The sequence below is a fragment of the Odocoileus virginianus genome, chromosome 17 (genome assembly GCF_023699985.2).
Source record: "Odocoileus virginianus isolate 20LAN1187 ecotype Illinois chromosome 17, Ovbor_1.2, whole genome shotgun sequence".
In the NCBI taxonomy this organism is placed as follows: Eukaryota; Metazoa; Chordata; class Mammalia; order Artiodactyla; family Cervidae; genus Odocoileus; species Odocoileus virginianus.
Window position 1 is genome coordinate 31,356,972 of NC_069690.1, and position 20,405 is coordinate 31,377,376.

Consider the following 20,405-nt stretch of genomic DNA (forward strand, 5'->3'; position numbering starts at 1 on the left):
TGCCTCATTTAACCTTAGTTACCTCCTAAAAGCTCTGCCTCCAAACAGTCACAGTGGTTAGGTCTTCAGCATAGAATGTGTGTATGAGCTTAGTCACTCAGTCATTTCTGACTCTTTGTGACCCCAAAGACAGTAGACCACCAGGTTCCTCTGTCCATGGGATTCTCCAGGCAAGAATACAGGAATGGGTTGCCATTTTCTCCTCCAGGGGATCTTCCTGACCCAGGGATGGAAACTGCATCTCTTATCTCTTCTGCATTGGTAGACAGGTTCTTTACCACTAGTGCCACCTGGGAAGCTCACATTTCTATCTCCTGCTGGTCTGTTTCTCTGACTGATACAAGGAGATGCACACATACACAAGTAATTACTAGGCAGTGTCCTATGCACTATGATTGGGGAAGCATCATACTACCTGGCAGTGTAAGTTAAGCCTCAGTCAGACTCGTCAGATCTGAGTCTTGGAGCCATCATGTACCAGATGCACCATGAACTTGGGTGAATTCCTACGTTCTGCAGGCCTCAGTTTCCCTATCTGTAAAATGGTGAGAGTATCTCCCTCTCGAGGTTATTGCAAGGGGTGAAAGAGGTTCTTATCTTGCTTGAGAACACACCACCAGGAAAGACAAAGCCAGGTTTTACTCTCAGGACTGTCTGCCTCCAGTGCATGTTCCCTTAGCTCTCTGCTGAATCACCTTCTCCTTGGGAATTACACTTCAGCTGTTCTTTTTTTTTTTTCATATTTATTTATCTGGCTGTGTCAGGTCTTAGTTGCGACACACGGGATCTTCACTGCAATGTGCAGGCTTCTCTCTAGTTGTGTCTCCAAGGCTCCAGAGTACCTGAAGCTCTGGGCTTATTTTCCCCAGATGTGGAATCTCAGTTCCCTGACCAGGGATCAAACCTGCATCCCCTGCATTGGAAGGCAGATTCTTAGACATCCCATGGCCAGGAAGTCTCACAGCTGTTTGTCCTTCAACAGGCCTGTGTGCCACAGGCAGCCCATACGTTGTTATGGCTTCAACTTTGCTCTGCAGAGAGGCCTCATAAATTCATAGCTTTTGCCCAGTCTTAATGTAAATCCATCGTTCCATTGCATTCTGGTACCTGTATGTAAACACTGGCTTCAAACCAACATATCTTAGAGTCAAACTCATCACCTTCCCCTGACACTGACAGTCCTGGCTTCACCTGTCTCTAGTTGTATGACCCAGGGAAAGCTACTGACCTTTTAATCCTCAGAGTTCCATCGTTCAACTGGGGGAGAGGGGGTTGGTGATGTGAGGAAAGCAGACATATATCATGTATGTAGTACCTAACTCGGTGTCTGGTACACTGTAAGTACTAAATAATTGTACTTATTCATTCCCCATCTACTCATTCATAGGCACTGGTTTTAATTAATTTCACATCAGGAAACATGGATTCAGTCCTAACTCACTACTTGCAGGCTAGTTTTCCAGGAAAACTATTATTTCCCACCAAACCAAGTAAACAAGATGTTCCAGTCTGGCTCTTTTCTTTGCATTTTACATTGCTGTATTGCCATCTAGTGGACCCTGCAAGAGTTACAAGCAAAAGAGGAAAAGGGCGTGCTGCTGAGGCTGCTAAGTCGCTTCAGTCGTGTCCGACTCTGTGTGACCCCATAGACGGCAGCCCGCCAGGCTCCCCGATCCCTGGGATTCTCCAGGCAAGAACACTGGAGTGGGTTGCCATTTCCTCCTCCAATGCATGAAAGTGAAAAGTGAAAGTGAAGTCGTTCAGTCCTGTCCGACTCTGTGCGACCCCATGGACTGCAGCCTACCAGGCTCCTCCGTCCATGGGATTTCCCAGGCAAGAATACTGGAGTGGGGTGTCATTGCCTTCTCTGAAAAGGGCATGCAGAGAAAGGCAATACCCTAAAAGAAATGAACACTGGTCCATAGCATTGCTGGATTTCAGTGACTATCTGAAAAACAGAAATAATAAGATGTGTTCTAAATATAAGCTGTAAATAAACACTATAGTAAGTTACCAGCTTATCTTACAATCTCTAACTTGGTCTAAGCAAAATGAAAAATAGATGAATCAGCCTGCAAAAGAATCTTTCCTTGAGAGTTTGTTTGGAGGTTCTAGTAGGGGAGCGCAGCTACTCATATACCCTTGACCGAAGACCGGTCCTCCTCTATCTCGGATGGTCATCCTCTTCAACTGAGCGTGCAGCTTCAGGAGGGACGCACATGGAGTGGTGAGGGAGGAAGGGGACACCTGCCTAGCTAGCCAGGTCAGCTGAATCAACCCTGGCGATCAATGGGGTGACAGACGTCAAAACCAGATCTAAAACACATCCAAAACACTCTAACACCATACACAAAAATAAGCTCAAAATGGATTAAAGATCTAAATATAAGATCAGAAACTATAAAACTCCTAGAGGAAAACATAGGCAAAACACTCTCTGACACAAATCACGGCAGGATTCTCTATGACCCACCTCCCAGAGTAATGGAAATAAAAGCAAAAATAAACAAATAGGACCTAATTAAACTTAAAAGCTTTTGCGCAACGAAGGAATCTATAAGCAAGGTGAAAAGACAGTCTTCAGAATGGGAGAAAATAATAGCAAATAAAGCAACTGATCAAAAATATACAAGCAACTCCTGCAGCTCAATTCCAGAAAAATAAGCGACCCAATCAAAAAATGGGCCAAAGAACTAAACAGACATTTCTCCAAAAAAGACATACAAATGGCTAACAAACACATGAAAAGATGTTCAACATCACTCATTATCAGAGAAATGCAAATCAAAACCACAACAAGGTACCACCTCATGCCAGTCAGAATGGCTGCTATCGAAAAGTCTACAAACGACAAATGCTGGAGAGGGTGCAGAGAAAAAGGAATCCTCTTACACTGTTGGTGGGAATGCAAACTAGTACAGCCACTATGGAGAACAGTGTGGAGATTCCTTAAAAAAACTGGAAAATGATTCAGCAATCCCACTCCTGGGCATACACACCGAGGAAACCAGAATTGAAAGAGACACGTGTACCCCAATGTTCATCACAGCACTGTTTACAATATCTAGGACATGGAGGCAACCTAGATGTCCACTGGCAGATGAATGGATAAGAAAGCTGTGGTACATATACACAATGGAATATTACTCAGCTATTAAAAAGAATGCATTTGAGTCAGTTCTAATGAGGTGGATGAAACTGGAGCCTATTATACAGAGTGAAGTAAGTCAGAAAGAAAAACACCAATACAGTATATTAACGCACATATATGAAACTTAGAAAGATGGTAACGATGACTCTATATGTGAGACAGCACAGATGTAAAGAACAAACCGTTGGATTCTGTGGGAGAAGGCGAGGGTGGGATGATTTGAGGGAATAGCATTGAAACATGTATATTATCATATGTGAAATAGATCGCCAGCCCAGGTTCAATGCATGAGGCAGGGTGCTCAGGGCTGGATGTACTGGGATGACCCTGAGGGATGGGATGGGGAGGGAGGTGGGAGGGAGGGTTAGGATGGGGAACACATGTACACCCATGGCTGATTCATGTGATTGCATGGCAAAAACCACAATACTATAATTAGCCTCCAATTAAAATTTTTTTTTTAAATTTTGGATGTATACAGTACAGTTCTATGACAATATCTTCCCTACATTATAATATGGAATCATGTATCAATAGTATAATAAATTACAGAATACAGGGGGGAAAAAAAGAATCTTTCCTGCAACTGATGGCTTTTCTCCATTTGAATTCTCCATGCCACATCCTGAATGGGAATCCAAACCATATAGAAGTCACTCAACTAGGGGTTAGGCCTCCTGACTGCTCTACTTTCAACTAGCTAAGCAACTGTTTTCCTTTCTGAGTTTCCATTATGGAGTGCTTACTGAGTGTTTGGGACTATGCTGAATATTTTACATGGATCATCTCACTTGACCATTGAATTATTAATAGTGAATCATCAGTAATAATGATTATTGAGTTTTCTATTCCTCCCTTCAATTCTCTCTTTTGGAGCTCTGATACCAACCACATATATGTTCATAATTGTCACATCTTCCTGATGGGATTGACCCTTTTATCAATATGTAATGTCCTTGTCTCTTGTAACAATTCATTTGATGTCTTAAAGTCTATTTTGAAAGTGTCATCTGACCTCATGGTTTTGATAAGAAGTAAGCTTTTAAGTTCACATGTAGAGCATCCTCTACATGTGGTGGATTGTTTTCCCTTGCTGCTTTTAATGTTCTCAGGCATTGTCTTTTTGACAATTCAACTATGATGTATTTAGATGTGGGCCTCTTTAAATTTATCCTACTTAGAATTCATTGCACTTCTTGGAAGTGCAGATTAATGTGGGTTGTTGTTTTTTTTTTTTTTTTTTTTTCAAAATCTTTTATGAAATTTGAGAAGTTTCCAGCCATTAATTCCTCAAATATTCTGCCTTTCTCCTGGAACTCCCCTAGGGTGTATGTTTGAGGTCCACAGGCTGTGTTCACTGTTCTTCACTCTTCTTTCTGCTCCTGTAACTGCAATATTTCGATTGTCCTATTTTCAATTGTTCTTTCATCTGTTTAAACTTCTCCACTGAATTTCTCATGTCAGTTACTATACTTTCAGTTCCAAAGTTTCTATTTGGTTCCTTTTTATAATTTTTATCTTTACTGATACTCACATTTTGTTCATAGATCATTTTCCTGCTTTTTTCAGTTCTCTGCCCACAGTCTCTTTTAGCTCTTTGAACATTCATGACAGCTGATTTAGTCTGAGCAAGGTTTCTGTTGAATTTTTTTCCTGTGTATGAGCCATACTGTCTTTTGTTTCTTTGCATGTCTTACCATTTTTTGTTGTTGAAAACTGGACAGTTTCAGTAATATAAGGAGACAACTCTGGAAATCAGATTTGTTGCCCCTTTCCTTTAATGCTTGTTGTGGTGGAGGTTGCAGGTTCTTTCAGTGACTTTTCAGAACTCTGAACATCTGTAGTATTCTTTGTCATGTGTAGTCACTGAAATCTCTACTCAGCTAGGTTCATCTTCAGCTAATAATCAGATTTCCTTAAGCATCTGAAATAAGCCTTTTGCTGAAGGGTTCATATGTACTGGGGCACATAACACTAGTAATTTACAACTCTACCTAAGCTTTTATTTCCTGTTTGTGTAGAACCTCAAGACAAGTCTAGAGGCGAGAGATTAGCACCTTTTCAGGTCTTTCCTGGACATGCAAACCCTGTACCTGCATGTGGCACAGTCAGGTGCCTGCAAATACACATATAATTCCTGTGAATGTGTCCACGACAAAGCGGACTAGTGCTGCTGCAGTGCCTTTAACTTGCAATTCAAAAGGTGGTTCCTATGCTCCAACATGACTACACAAGGTCCACATTTTTGTCTTGCTCCCTCAGGGCCACAGAATGACCCTGTCAGATGTCAGCGTCATAGAGGACTACCTATGTTCAAGGAGAACCCCACAGCCTAGCAGTCAAGGCCAGGTCAGCCTCCAGCTGACAGCTGTCAGGGGCTGCTTTTCCCTTTTCTTTAAAGGAGGATTTGCATGTACATAATTTTCCTGGGACATATGGAAGCTATAGAGATGCCAGACAACTTGGGGTTGGACATAACTGTTCTCCACCCATGAAATAACCCATCATTGTGCAGACCAATGGTTAATGTATTTACAAAAACACACCCCCCCACCCAGGGGTGGCACCACCTCAAGAGAACTCTTGAGGGAGGGAGGCTCTGAATATTCTAAATCCAACCCCCAAATCACACTGAAGTGAGAATACATAACAGCACAGCAGCCTACACCCTCACAGACCTCACCAAGTTGTGCTTCAATAGCTTTGCAGCAAAAGTTGGCATTTAAAAAGCTGTCCAGATCCAATGCAGCAACGTGCCCACCTATTTATTGTAGAAGCAATGCTGACAGCAGCAGTGTGTCCCCTACATAAAGCCCCCCTGAGAAGTGCGTGGTGGGCACTGTCAATTCCCTAACCAATGTCCCTTTCTCCTTTGAAAGCGTTAGTCGCTCAATTGTGTCCAATTCTTTGAGACCCCCTGGACTGCAGCCCACCAGGTTCCTCTGTCCATGGACTTCTTCAGGCAAGAATACTGGAGTGGGTTTCCATTTCCTTCTCCAGGGGAATCTTCCCGACCCAGGGATTGAACCTGAATCTCCTGCATTGCAAGCAGATTCTTTACTAAGCCACCAGGGAAGCCCTCACTTTTACTCAAGGCAGCAATGTCCACCTACCTACCTGCTTTTCCAGACTTTACACACCTGGGTGACACCACTCTGGCCAATGAGATGTAAGCAGAAGCAAAACCCTACTGTGACTGCTGAGAAAGCTTTTGATTTTCTGATAGAAGAGGACAGACAGGACCAGAACCTCCCTTCTCCTTCCTTGCATATAAACAAATGAGTCATCTTCAGCTGTGACAGTCATCTTGTGACCCTGAGACAATGAGCATGGGGACAAAAACCAGCTTTCTGAGAATTGTTTAGTAAGTGCATCAACACCACCAAGTGCCCACTTTTAGACCTCCTTTGTAGAAAACCACACAAACGCTTTTTTTCTGTTAAGCCACTATTATTTATAACATCTAATTATAAGTATTTATTTATAATATAATAAGCCACTAGTATTTCTGTTATTTGCAGTTGAACAAATTACTAACAAAGAGAGAACACTAACTTTACCTTTGGACAACTGAAGGAGTTAACAAATGGAGGTTTACATTAAGCCTGTAATTTTATAAACAACTGGGGAAAAAAGTGCTCAAACTATATGAGGGGGAGGTGTGTACTGTGTGCTGAGTCACTTCAGTAGTGTCTGACTGTGTGTGACGCTATGGACTGTGGCCCCACCTCCCCCGCCCCCAGCTCCTCTGTCCATGGGATTCTCCAGGCAAGAATGCTGGAGTGGGTTGCCATGACGTCCTCCAGGGACCTGGCAGGCAGGTTCTTTACCATTAGCACCACCTGAGGGGTTTGAGTTAAATCTTCATTTTTCTTTTTTTTTCCATTTATTTATATTAGTTGGAGGCTAATTATTTTACAATATTGTAGTGGTTTTTGCCATACATTGATATGAATCAGCCATGGGTTTACATGTGTTCCCCATCCTGAACCCCCCTCCCACCTCCCTCCCCATCCCATCCCTCTGGGTCATCCTAGTGCACCAGCCCTGAGCACTTGTCTCATGCATCAAACCTGGACTGGCGATCTGTTTCACAATTGATAATATACATGTTTCAATGCTATTCTCTCAGATCATCCCACCCTCACCTTCTCCCACAGAGCCTAAGTCTGTTCTATACACCTGTGTCTCTTTTTCTGTCTTGCATATAGGGTTATCATTACCACCTTTCAAATTCCATATATATGTGCTAGTATACTATATTGGTGTTTTTCTTTCTGGCTTACTTCACTCTGTATAATGGGCTCCAGTTTCATCCCTCATTAGAACTGATTCAAAGGTATTATTTTTAATGGCTGAGTAATATTCCATTGTGTATATGTACCACAGCTTCCTTATCCATTCGTCTGCTGAGGGGCATCTTCATTTTTCATAGTAGGAAGCCAAAAGCTGATAGAGACAGTTGGTAAGTCAAGAAACACTGAAAAACCAATAAGCATTTTATTCAGTATGGAGGTAAATACCCCCTAATACAAAAACTGCAGCAGCTAAAGATGTCTACTACTTGATAGCAGAACTGAGAGTGGGCAAGACTTGCATTTCTTTGTAGCCCTTTGGTACTATTTTATTTTCTGACCATAGTACTTTAATTATTATTTCTTCATGAATTAAAAGTGGGTAAAGGTTAGATTACCCTTTTCCTTGGCACATTTAACTTCTTCAGGAAACAACAGGCTTGCTCTTTTCCTTCTAGAATAACAATAAAAAGGACAGAAAGAATGCTTTCTGCTTCTCACAAGAACTTATTATTTTGACTTTATTTTTAATTGAAAATGTATCTGACACATGATTTGAGAACATGTTCCTCAAAACCACACAGACTTTGGCTTCACGTTCCTAGCAGTGGCTTGCAAACAGTGGCTTGGGGGCTCCTCGGAAATTGGTGGTTAGGGCCAAGTGGGTGATGGCCAAACAGCTGTTATTACAGACACACTCAGCTTTGACTCAAGACTCAGAAGAGAGAGTCCCACTAGTGTGAACATGATCACACAACAGAAAAAGTTAGCACAGCCAAACTTGACCTGCAAACAAACTGTTTGGCTTCATGTGTTCTTTTTTCCTTTTAACATTTAATTTACAAGCATTAAAAGACTAGATTTCATACAAGCATCCAAATTTTCCGTTTCTCTTGAAAAACTGAAAACCCTAGCCACACAGGGACCACATGCCTGAGAAAGCAAGCAATGGCTGGAAATGAGGAGTTTCCGGTTCATTCAGGTGCAGGTGGACCCTTCTGCTTGAGTTTTCACCTGGTTGACTTCTCGTGTCTGGTATGACCAGAACTGGCAACCTTGAACCAAGGGACCAGAATCCAACAGCAAACTGGGACTTAGAAGTTTTGAGTATTACTTGTCAGTTGTGCACCTGTATTCATCAGAACAGGCTATTGTGTTGTGTTGTTATGGAAACAATTCACCAGATCAAGTGGCTCCACCAGGAGTTTACTCCTCACTCACACCGTTCATCTGATAGCAGCAGGTGGGAAATTCTGCTGGACAAGCCCCCCAGGGACCTGGCTGGCCGAGGTATGACTTCAAGCACCCCTGGCTGCCTCGGAAGGGAAGAAGATCGGAGAATCCCACATCCGCTGTACGTTCCTCACCCAGAAGTGACACAGATCACACTTCACTTGCATCACATGGGCCACAACTGACCCATGGCTTCTGTTAGGTAGGGGGCTGCTGGGAAGCAGAGGAGAACAAAAGGAATAGCAAGGGAACATCACGTGTCTCTACTACATGCAACTGTCAGTAACAGGAGGTTTTCACGGTCTCACCTCCCTCTGGCAGTTACAGAGGGAGAATCAAATGAGGTTAATAGACATGAAAGAACTCTGAATGAGCTCTGAAGAGTTTTACTAATTTGACGGATGACAGTACCGACACCTTGGTGGACTTACTGTGCCATAAGTTCTGCACAACATACAGCTTTCAAAGGTGGGTCAGGGAACAGGTACACGGGGACTGGGGAATGCAACACTGCTTTCCACATTAACTGCACCAGTCAGCCAACTCACTTGTGCTCAAGGCTGACCAAGCAAGACAAAAAGGAAAGCAATATTTGCACCCCATAGTCTCTTCCAACTAGCTTTCAGTCTTGAAACAATTAAAGTGTATGGGGGGCAGATTTTTAACTTCCAAAGATGGTTGCTATGTCCCCTCTCTGTGAACGCAGGGAGACTTTGTGGCTGCTTCAACCAGAGCATGGCAGAAGCGACACTACGTGAATCCCAAGGCTAACCATAGAACATCACACACCTCTCTGGCTCCCTAGCGAAGCCTGTCTGAGACCCCAGCTGAGCCTCCACGGAGAGACAACCCAGAGGTTGCAAATGTAGGTGTTCTAACCAGCAACCTGGCTGCAGTCTAGCTGACAGCCAGCATCAGCTTCCAGACCCAAGAAGACACCCCTAGATGCTTCCTGCCTCCTGGAGAGCATGCAAACCTCAGCCTTCAAATCTCTCAGCTGAGCCTAGACTGTGTAGCAGAGAAAAGCTGTCTCTGATGGGCTTCACCCAGACCCCTGATCCCCGGCTTGTGTAAGTGTCATGAAATGACTGCTCTGCAAGGCTTTGTTTTGGGGTCAATTTTTATGCAACAACAGCATCTGGAAGGGCTGGACTTGTTAGCTTAAATACCTCACAGTGGAAAGAGCAAACGTGTGTCTGCTGAACTCCTACATCTCAAATTCCACACTAACAGAAACAACTGTGGGGGAAGCTAAAAATACAGACTGATAAGAATTCAGTTAGGCTGGAGCAACAGGAAAACAGCAGTAACACTTAAAAAAGACAGAAGTCTGTTTCTCACTTAAAAATTCAGACAGACACTTCAGGGCTACTGTCCCCACCAGAGGGAACTCAACCTCCACTTTTCTGCTGTTCACAGGAGGAGGCTTCCACCTCACTGACCACAACAACTATTCAAGCACCATCTGTTCCATTTACATTTCAGCTAACAAGAGTGGAAAGGAGAAGAGACAGGCATGCCATCCTTCTAAGGACACTTCCTGGAAGCGAAGCCACGAAAGGGCAAAAAAATCTGGAAAACACTGTCTTTGTTGCCATGTTCTGGCTAATAAGTGGGAAATGAGTAGAAGGGAAAAACCAACAGTGGGGGATAAACAGCAGTAAACAGCAGGTCCTGCCACGTGCACGATCCGAAATTCACTTTGGTTTAGGATCACAGCCTCAAATAACAACAGCTGCCTTCAGAAGGACACCACTGGGTCTCCTGCTAGACTCCCAACTCAACAGACTGAAGTCTTATCTTTCAGGTTCAATAAAAACATGTCTTTACATAGCATTCACTTTCCTCACCAGATAAGTATAAATAAAATGGGAAACAACCACTTACCAAATTAACGACTTAGTAAGTTAATGATTCATAAGAAAGGAAAGGACATTTAGAGACAAGGATTTCCTCAAAAATCAGATACGTGTCCTGATGGGTCTTCCTGTAATCAGTGGCCTCTTGAATAAGTCACTCAGTGACCTGAGGTCCCGCTCTGTCACCAATACACTGGTGTCACACAGAACAGGTTTGCCATGAGGATCAAAGGAGATCACAAACGCCACAGTGCTTTGTAAACAGTAGAGTTTTATACAAATATAAAGTTATGCACCTTCAAAGCTCTCACTCCAATAAAGACACTCATTCAATTAAACAAAACATCTTCAAAAAATTTTTAACAATGTATAAATACAGTCACAAAATAATCCATTGATTAAAACAAAGTTTACAGTACCTAGGACAGAATTCACAGATGCCTACAGTATTTTGCAGATTGTTACATATGTTGTTTTAAGAAATACCATTAATACAAATGCATGATTTACAATAACCCTATCACAGCAAGACAAAAAAATAGATTCATAAAATAAAACATCTTTTAGGCATTTACAATGCCAAGTATCGAAATAATTATTCTCACTATGACATAAGAATAATACTCTTTAAGTGGAGAAAGACTTCATTAGGCCGAGGATCACTGAAGAGCTTCTGGGAGTTTCAAAGTAAAATCTGGCTATTCTCCCCCAAAAATAAATAGAACAGCAGCAATCCCTAGGAATCCCATGAAAATACACTATTAATGTTCCTGTTATGTTAACCGGGTCTAGGAATAAAAGACTCATCAATAAGCCAAATTTTAGAAACTAGTTAACACCAACAGCCCAAGTGTGGTTTTTACCTGCCTGTGAATGCCTAGGATAAGAAGTTTCACCATGAAGTATATATTAAATGTAAAATTAACCATTATTTCTAACATACACATTAGCCAAAGTGCTCACTCTTACCATGGAAGCAAAAACTTCTAAAATAATCTACAGAAACAGTAGGTAAACACAGAGAGTTTTGAGATTGACTAACAACATCCTTCTGTGTTCTATGAACCAAGACGCAAAGGTCTCCATTTACATGGACATGAACACAAACACTTTAACTTAAGACACAGCGATCTCACAAGACTATGGACAGACACCTATGTATACCATAAACCAAATGCTGACAGTGTTTCTAGCCATACCACAACTTCAAGGCCCAGGTGCTAAAAAGAAGACAATATGAAAACTACTTTTCCTTTTTCTTAAAGTAAATTTTTAAATGAAAAAACAAACCCCACACTCCTCTTTGCAATAGCTTCTGAGTTCTGAAGTTTCAGTCGAGACTCCCCCCTGGGCGGTTCCCCGTGAAAAAAGCACGCAGGCTTTCACTCTCCTGAGGTGGTCTGAGTGTCGCCAGTTGTCTGCAAAAGAGAAACAATTCCTTAATGCCAAAATCGATTTACAAAACAAAGAAAAGCTATTTTACATAAAACACCAGATTCAAAGCACTAGGAAAACATTTCGTATTCGTCAGCAGATGCAGTTACTACATGGCCCAATTATGTTAAAAATTACTGTCACGCTGAATAAGTAAAGCAGTGAGTCCACCCGGATGTCCAGCAAGCAGCCTCACTGGAGCAGAGCTCACTGGCTGCCATGTAAGTCTACTGACCCCGTCCATGTACGTCAGGCTCAAAGACCAAAATCTGAAGGGAAAAACCTATTGAGCACACACTTGAAAATTACCATAAGGTGGACTTCACCCAGCCAAGTATACTGGCACTCTGCCAAAGCCCTAAAGAGGAATCATGGCCCTGCAAGAATCCTTGCTTTCCCCACTTCTTAACTTTCCTACACGAGAAACCATACAGGAAAGAGCAACGAATTTCAAGAGAGGAGAGCTGAGTTAAGCCCTCACTTTGAACCACTTAGCCACTGTGTATTTCTGACATGCCACTTGACCTCTCAGGGCCTTAGTCACAAAGGTAATCTCTGGACCAGCAACATCAGCACCACCTGGGAACCTGTAAACATGCAACTGGTGAGACCTGGCCCCAGGTTATCAAGTAAGTAAGAAACTTTGGGGGTGGAACCCCAAGATCTGTGTTCTAGCCCTCCAGGCAAGCCTGATGCAGGGCCAAGGTTGAAAACCTCTAACTGTCCCGTGCATCATTACCTGCCCAACCTACTGCACAAACACAAACGTGAGGCATCACTCACACAAAGACCTAATCAATTTCCTAAAGATTTTACCAGCAACTATTTTTACCTACGAATACTACTGATCCCACTGAAAACTCTAACCGAAACCTTCACATCCAGAAACTACAGTAATAAAACTTCAGTTCAATTCAGTTCAGTCGCTCAGTCGTGTCCGACTCTTTGCAGCCCCATAAATCAGCACACCAGGCCTCCCTGTCCATCACCAACTCCCAGAGTTAACTCAAACTTATGTCCATCGAGTTGGTGATGCCATCCAGCCATCTGATCCTCTGTCTTACACGTTCTTAAAAAAATCTGAATACTTTAAAAATAATCTTTAATGATACAGTCTTATGTTTCTAACTTGCTCTTACTATAAACCCTGAAACCGTATAAGATACATTCTTCAAGACTGCCACCAGAAGTAATGGAAAGCAACTGAACTTCAGCTAATTTTTCTTAAAAAAAAAAAAAATATATTGTCAATGAACATTTTAGCCCTCTGGTTTTAAAATAACTTCAGGACACTGACATTTTTGGAATGTCCTAAAAGCTTCCAAAGACAAAATAAAATAACTTGACTATCATCATTTCATACTTAAATATATCCCTTTAAAAACTTCAAGTATTTCATAGAAATTAAACTCTACAAGAGTTAGAAATCATCACTGCATCAGTCACTGACCACATCAAAATGATCCTCACCTCCAGAGAACACTTACTTGTCTTAAAAACTGCCTCCCAAGGTACGAGGTGGCCATGCTGGTTAGGTTCTTCCTGCTTCCCACTTTGCACCTGATGTAGCCATACAGGTTGGCCCCTTGCAGCACCACGCCCATGATAACCACCGCCTGGGGGAGGGCAACAATCAACGGTTACTGGCCTGATGGTGACTGACCGTTCTCTCTGCCATCAATGAGACATGGAGCCGAGCTTGGGAAAGAGGAGGAGGAAGAAGCTTTGTGAAGGGTGGCAGAGACGACTCCTGTCTCCCTTCCAGAACAGACTCATCCACCACGAGCTCTGCACTGTCCAACAAGCAGCCATCAACAAGCGTGCTCTGTGTCAGACCTGGGGGTGCAGTGGCGGATCAGTTCCTCTCTACTATTTTCCATGGTTCTGTGAGTAGAGATATAAAAGTAACTGAGACCCAGAAGGAGTGCAAGTGTCAATTATTTCCTTAAGAATTCCAAAAGAATGGTCAAGAGAAAGACCAACATGGCCCTAACCCCACATGACTGATGTCCTTATAAGCAGAGGAGATTAGGACACTGACATGTACAGAGAGAAGACCATGTAAAGACACAGGGAGAAGACGGTCAATAAGCCAGAGAGACAGAGACCTTCAGAATTGGGAGGAAACACAGTTCTGCTGTGTCAGCCCCCAGTCTGTGGTACTTTGTCAGGGCAGCTGGAGCAAACAGGTACAGCTGCACCAGGCACCTCAGCACGTGAGCTCCAGCCCTCTCACCTGGAGCTGCGACCCTCAAGTAGGCTGACTTACTGCCACGAGGCCACCAGGTTGTGAGGTAGCCCCAATTAGCCATGTGCAAAATCCATGTGGGAGGCCACGGGACCTCACAGAGAGGAGCCATACCAGCCCCCAGCCACTGTCTGATCAAAAAAGAAAACAAAAGATCCCAAGCCAGAACTTCCCAGACAAGCCCCTACCAACTTCCCGAACCAGAGAAACTGAGAGAGATCGTACAGTGACTGTTGCAGCAGGTGACCAGAACAGGTCACCACCAGCATTTTCAGGAAGGACCACCGTTAGTCCCCAACTAAGCTAAGCACGTCTGGAGTATGCAGACCACCCACACCTGACAAGGTCATGGGATCAATGCGGTAATCACTGCACTGTGATTACCAATGCAATGATCACTTAGGTGGGCTAAGTCAACACACTGCTGGGCACCTGGAGAACTGGTGAGACGGGGTCTTTCACAGGACTCTGTTTTCTAGTGTTCAGAGGAAAGCAGAGTTGAGAACCTCCACTCGGGAAATACAGGATGAAGCTGCCTGTTCGAGACGGGTCCCTGATGTGATTGATAAGACGGGTGGTCGCCTATTCCCATTACCCACTGGCCACCTGGGTGGGTCACCGACACTCACCAACCACTTTACTCTGAAAGAGAAGAGGGCACTGAAGGCAAAGACCACCCACAGCACAGGACAGGCAACGAGTCCCAACCAGAAGATCCTTGATTCAGCCTCGGAGACGGTCTTACCCTCTTGAGGGGAGGCCTACAAAACAACACAGATTTAATAACTGAGGTTCTGTGATATTTACTGGCAAAAAGTTAAAACATTTTTAATGACCTTTGACTCAAAGGTCAAGTCAGGGTCCAGGAGTCAGGACCCTAACTATGACCATGACATCTTAGCAATAACCAGCTGGGCACATGGCATACACTCCGAGCCCAAGGCCTCTCTCATGATTCTTTCTTGGACACACCATTTTCAGCCTGAGCCAGCCAGAGAAAACAGGGAGTTCAGAAGGCCATCTAGTTTAGTACTGCCCCACTGAGTGATCTGGGGTAGTTCTATATGAGTTGATTACGTCTGCATATGTAATTTATCCTTAAATATTCAAATATTATCTACACAAAATGTATTAAATGACATGCAAGAAAACCAAAACACCAAAGGCTGTTTGTTTACCTTCCGGGACTCAAACACCCAATGGCTTTTTCCATCTTCATCAATATGATTCCACCAGCGCAGGCCAACCATTAGTCTACCTGTGACATTCTGGTGAAGATTAATACATATACACACATTTTAAAAATAGCACTGACAGATCTACCTTAACATCCTATCTTAGTTTAACATTTCACAAACAACAAATCATTAGCTTTCCATCCGTAACACCCAGTTAATACCAGTACATACGAGGCCTGGACAAAAGAGTAACTACATTGGCCACGGCAGGCCCAGCAGGACAGAGGTGACAGGGTCAGCACATCCACAAACATCACCCTTCTTTCCCCTCGTGAGCTCTCGTCCTTTCTCTGGTTCCCTGTTTCTAAACCCAACTCTTCAGCCACTGGGACCTACTTTTGGACTGAATACTGCGTTCCCCCAAACTCATGTACTGAAAGTCTAGCCCCACAGCACTGCCCAGTGATGGTGTCAGGAGAAAGCCTCAGGGAGGTAACAAGGGTGAGATGAGGTCGGGAGCGGGGAGCCTGTGAAGATGGGATTAGTGTCCCCCTTAGAGGCAGGAGAGTTTCTACCCTCTCTCTGCTCTCAGCTGTGTGAGAGGTGAGCAATCTAGAACCTGGAGGAGGGCCCTAGAAGCTGACCATGCTGGCACCCTGTACCTGGATTTCCAGCCTCCAGAATGTAGAAAATAAATCCCTGTTGTTTGAGAGCCACCCAGTATTTTGTAAGCAGTCCATTTAATAGTTTCCCCATTCCTGACTTAATTTTCATATCTCAAGTATTTGTGTATCTGTAAGTAATCCTGCCACACACAAAGAGTGACTTTCTTTAAGCCTTAGGTTTCTTTTTTTTTTAAAGAGTTCATCAGAAAATATATTATCTGGCCATATTTCTTAAAACTCTAAACCCACAGGGTTCTAATTATTTAATTTTTGGAAACTACCAGGAAGAAGTGACTACAAGTCAAAAGGTAGTGTTCTATCTGGCTAGGCAGAAATAACATGAACAACAAAAAGAAACATTCGTCAAAACAAAACTATGACCTGGATACAGTAAACACTTTAGGACATAAAGCAACAAAAGAAATTCAAAGAAATTCAAGCCAAAGAAAACTGCACAAAAGAAGTACCTACATGAAACAGATCTTTGTAATCTTTATTCTCTACATTTTGTGGCCTACAGAAACTGGCCACCACCAAGCCAACCACTTCTGATTATCTGTAAGAATCAAAAGATCTAAAATGGCTGGGTTGGCGGGCATGAGTAGACTTGTAACATCTTATTGGTTTTTGAATCAGTAAACACATCTCTGAAATTCCAAAACTAGTTTTTGCATTATTTTCCCCCTGTATTCAAAATTTGAAAATTTCCAAATACACAAAAAAGTTTTACAGTGAATACTCATATGCCTAATTCTGGAGTCTACATTTCAAATTTGACCACAGTGACTTCCTCACATGCCCCTCTATCTATACAACTACCGCTCCACCCACCATAGCCTCAGGGTCTGAGCCATTTCTTACCTACTCAGTATCCCCTATGATACTGCCATGGCTCCTCAGCCCCGGCACTACCTACACTCAGGACCAGATAATTCTCTGACATGGGGGGCTGTCCCAGCTATGCACCTTAAGATGTCCAGCAGCATCCCTGGCCTCCACCATGATGCCAACAGCACACGTCCCCACCCCGGGCTGTGACAACCAAAAATGTCCTCGGACGGTGACACACAACAAACGCCCACTGGGGGTGGGGGGAATTGGCCCTGGCTAAGAAACACTGTCCTGGAGCGCCCACGGGAGCCTTCACAATGGTGGGGACTCCCTCAGTTATCTGTGGTCAAGCTATCCTGGGGTCTTATCTAGAAATCACACATGGCACAGCCAGAGGTGACCCCTGAAGCAAAACCAATGGTGTGGACCAGAAGCAGTACGTGTGGTCTGTAGCTGCTGGTCACATTTTGTTTGTTTCGCTTTAAAGCTGATGCAGGTTAACAGAACATACAGACAAGTCAGTAGAGTAGTAACCTACTGTGACATAACGGGCACTTTTACAGAGATGAGGCCTAAGGTAACAAAGAGATAAATTAACCCCAATCGAAAATGCTAAGTGTCTTTTTTTTTGTTTTTTTTTTTTTTTACTGTTTATAGGTCATTCAATCTCATCATATTAAACGATTTTAAGATAAAAACAATCAAACCTACCTTGACTGCCCAAAAGTCACATGACAACAACAAGATAATTGTCACCATACAGGCAATAAAGCTGCTGCTGAACAATTCACAGAGAAGATAGACTATAATTGCACTGACTCGAAAGAATAAATGGAAAAATGATGCCACTGGGTGTCTGAAAACCAAAACATAACAAAAGAAATGCAATTACATTTTACGACAGATACTGCAGATGTAGATGAAAATGTTTCAGCCACAGAACCATGCAGAGTCTTGTCAAAATAAAAGGTGACTTGAGGAAGAAGCAAACAGAGTACCTCTCTTTTTTCCTAAGTCCCATTATTTGACTAGGCCCTGCTGTCACAGAAAATACACTATATAAACATGACTTTATACCTCACTGACTATAAACTTTCACAAGATACATAACAAGAAACCTTACCAAGGTTGGAGAAATAAGGGACACTATACTCTTAGGACTGACTCCTATTTTCATCTGCCTAAAAAGCATGCCCTCAGAATTCCCAGGCCCTCAGAAATCAGGCATTAAGACAAAATACCCATCAGGCAGAATTGGTGTTTTATTAACAGCATCATTGAGATATAACCACATGCCATACAATTCACCTGTTTAAAGGGTATAATTCAGTGATTTCTGGTATATTCACAGAACTGGGCAACTATCACACAATTTTAGAACTTTTTCATGATGCCCCCCGCCCCCAAAAAGAAATCCTATAGCTGGGGGCAGTCACACCCCCATTTACCCCAATCTCACCCCTTCTCCAGCCCTCGGTAACCACTAAGGTACTTTCTGTCCCTGTGGATTTGCCAGTTCTGGACATTCCACATAAATGAAATCATATAAAATGTGGTCTTCTGCACTGGTATCTCTCACTTGGAGTAATGTTTTCGGTTCAGGTAGAGGTTGACTTCATTAAGTGAATATCTTTAGAGAGCACTAAGTTTGGAACTGACATTTGTTTGGCTGGATGTTTTCATATTAATTGATACAGAAGATACAGTACTGAAACTTTCACAATAAATCCAAAATGTACTGTATCTTTAGAAACTATCTAAAAAACCTGTGTGTCCTTGGTACAAAAGTCAGAATTAAAAACACCAGTGTTCAAATAACTGGCTTTGCAGATCTGGAAACAGTACTGAGTAAAACTCCATGTCAATTATTCCCAGAGAAAACGTGAGATGTCTTCTCATCTCAGACTGAAAAGCAAACTGGCAGTACACAATCTTCACCAGCACTCTCACAACCACTCTGCCCGGAAACCCAGTGCTCGCACCCGTCAACAGAAAAACAGCACCAGAGGCTAACCCATCCCTTACAACTTATCCTCATACCTGATTTTGGATTTTTTCGATCTGTTAGTTGTCTCCTCTTCCGCGTCAAACAGTGAAACATCTTCAGTGTCGTCATTACTGTCCTGAGAGGAAAAGTAAACACTCATGAAACAGAACGAAATTCCGTCCTCCATGCCCACTCCATGCAAGGCAGCAAGGTAGTCAACACGGAAGACAATGGAAAGACACGGTCACAGCCACCTGGAACTCACAGCCCAGGCCTCTGCTATCACATCACCCTGGCTTTGCTATCACTATGTGAAAACACCTTTAGTCTTGTAACTTATCCTGTCTCCGCGCCCCGGCCCTAATCCAGCCCCCACCCCAGCACGGTCCATTTCACCCTCCCATTCAAGGCAGGAAGCATTCCGCGTTGTTCGCAGCTCTTTCCCAGGGCCTAGGACGGTGACTGGACCACAGTAACCCCTCAGTACGAAAACAACACCTACGATAACCTGAGTAGAAGTGTAATCTTTCCGAAAACAGGGAGATATAAACGTAAGGGCTGTAATTAGCCCTGAAGGCAGATGTGGTCACGGGAGAGGACCAAGCGTCCATCACCTCCAACGCTGCTTCGACGACATAAACTTCACTGCTAGGCCGGGGGGAGGGGGGCGAAGGGGGGCAACTCCTCTAATTCCACATCCAGGGCGGCCGCCCCCTCCCCTCGCCCGTCCACACTCGGCGTCGTCGCTACCGCCCCCTTCAAACCCGGCAGGCCGGGCCCCCCCAGGCCCTCACCCAGCAGGCCCAGCCGCCGCCGCCCTCTCCCAGCGCCCACAGCCCCTTACCTGCTGCAACATGACGGCTCCGCGCCAACCCCACTTCCGGGAGCCACGTCAACGCCGCAGCCGCGGGGAGGGACCTACCCGACGCAAAAACCTCTCCACCATCCAGGAAGAGCCGAAGTTAACAGCGGAAACCCGGCCCCACTTCCGCATCCGGGCTCTCGGGGGGAGTAGTGAGTGGGGTGGGGCGAGCGTGGGGACGGAGCGACTCGGGGCGGGGCGGGGCTAGCGAGTGGGCGGGGACTCGCCGACAGGGCCAAGCCGGAGCTGAAATTAACCGTGCAGCCTAACCGAGAAAGCTTCATGGTTTATCACATGGAGATGTTGCTTGTACTTACAGGGTGTCCTTCCCATCAGTGTGGATGGCCTCAGGGCAGATATGGGGGTGGAGGGTGATTATTCCATAGTTTTCGTTTGAGTGTTCTACGATGATGTGTACAGCATTGCTTTTGTACTTTAAATGGTGAAAACAATTGAAAAAACAAATGTGCACTTACCAATTATCTAACTGACCCCAATGTTCTTTCCCTTCCTCGGGAAGGTGATGAAAGGGTGTCCTTACAAGGTGGGTACCTACTCAATAGGAGATGTTATTACTGTTTTAAGTTTAGCGGCTAAGGATGTGGTCTTGCTCCTTGAAGGAGCTAAGTTCAGGGACTTTGTGTCTTCTCTGAAACTGGGAT

At 43.8% G+C, this 20,405-nt stretch overlaps 1 protein-coding gene across 4 annotated transcripts; it reads right to left on the reverse strand.

The window, feature by feature from the left end:
* Positions 1-10,789: 10,789 nt before the first annotated feature.
* On the reverse strand, positions 10,790-19,895 carry TVP23C (trans-golgi network vesicle protein 23 homolog C). Of its 4 annotated transcripts, none has more exons than XM_020892254.2 (7): positions 19,726-19,895; positions 18,935-19,017; positions 17,606-17,750; positions 15,399-15,488; positions 14,850-14,981; positions 13,460-13,588; positions 10,790-11,956 (listed from the first exon to the last, which is right to left on the reverse strand). In XM_020892254.2, exons 1-7 carry the CDS (start codon positions 19,735-19,737, stop codon positions 11,921-11,923), a joined length of 627 nt encoding a protein of 208 aa, XP_020747913.1. In that variant the 5' UTR covers positions 19,738-19,895; the 3' UTR covers positions 10,790-11,920. The 4 variants fall into 4 exon arrangements, with proteins under 4 accessions (XP_020747913.1, XP_070335248.1, XP_070335246.1 ...); XM_070479147.1 differs by lacking the exon at positions 19,726-19,895 and adding an exon at positions 19,384-19,405; XM_070479145.1 differs by lacking the exons at positions 17,606-17,750; positions 19,726-19,895 and adding an exon at positions 19,496-19,694.
* Between the last annotated feature and the right edge of the window lie 510 nt (positions 19,896-20,405).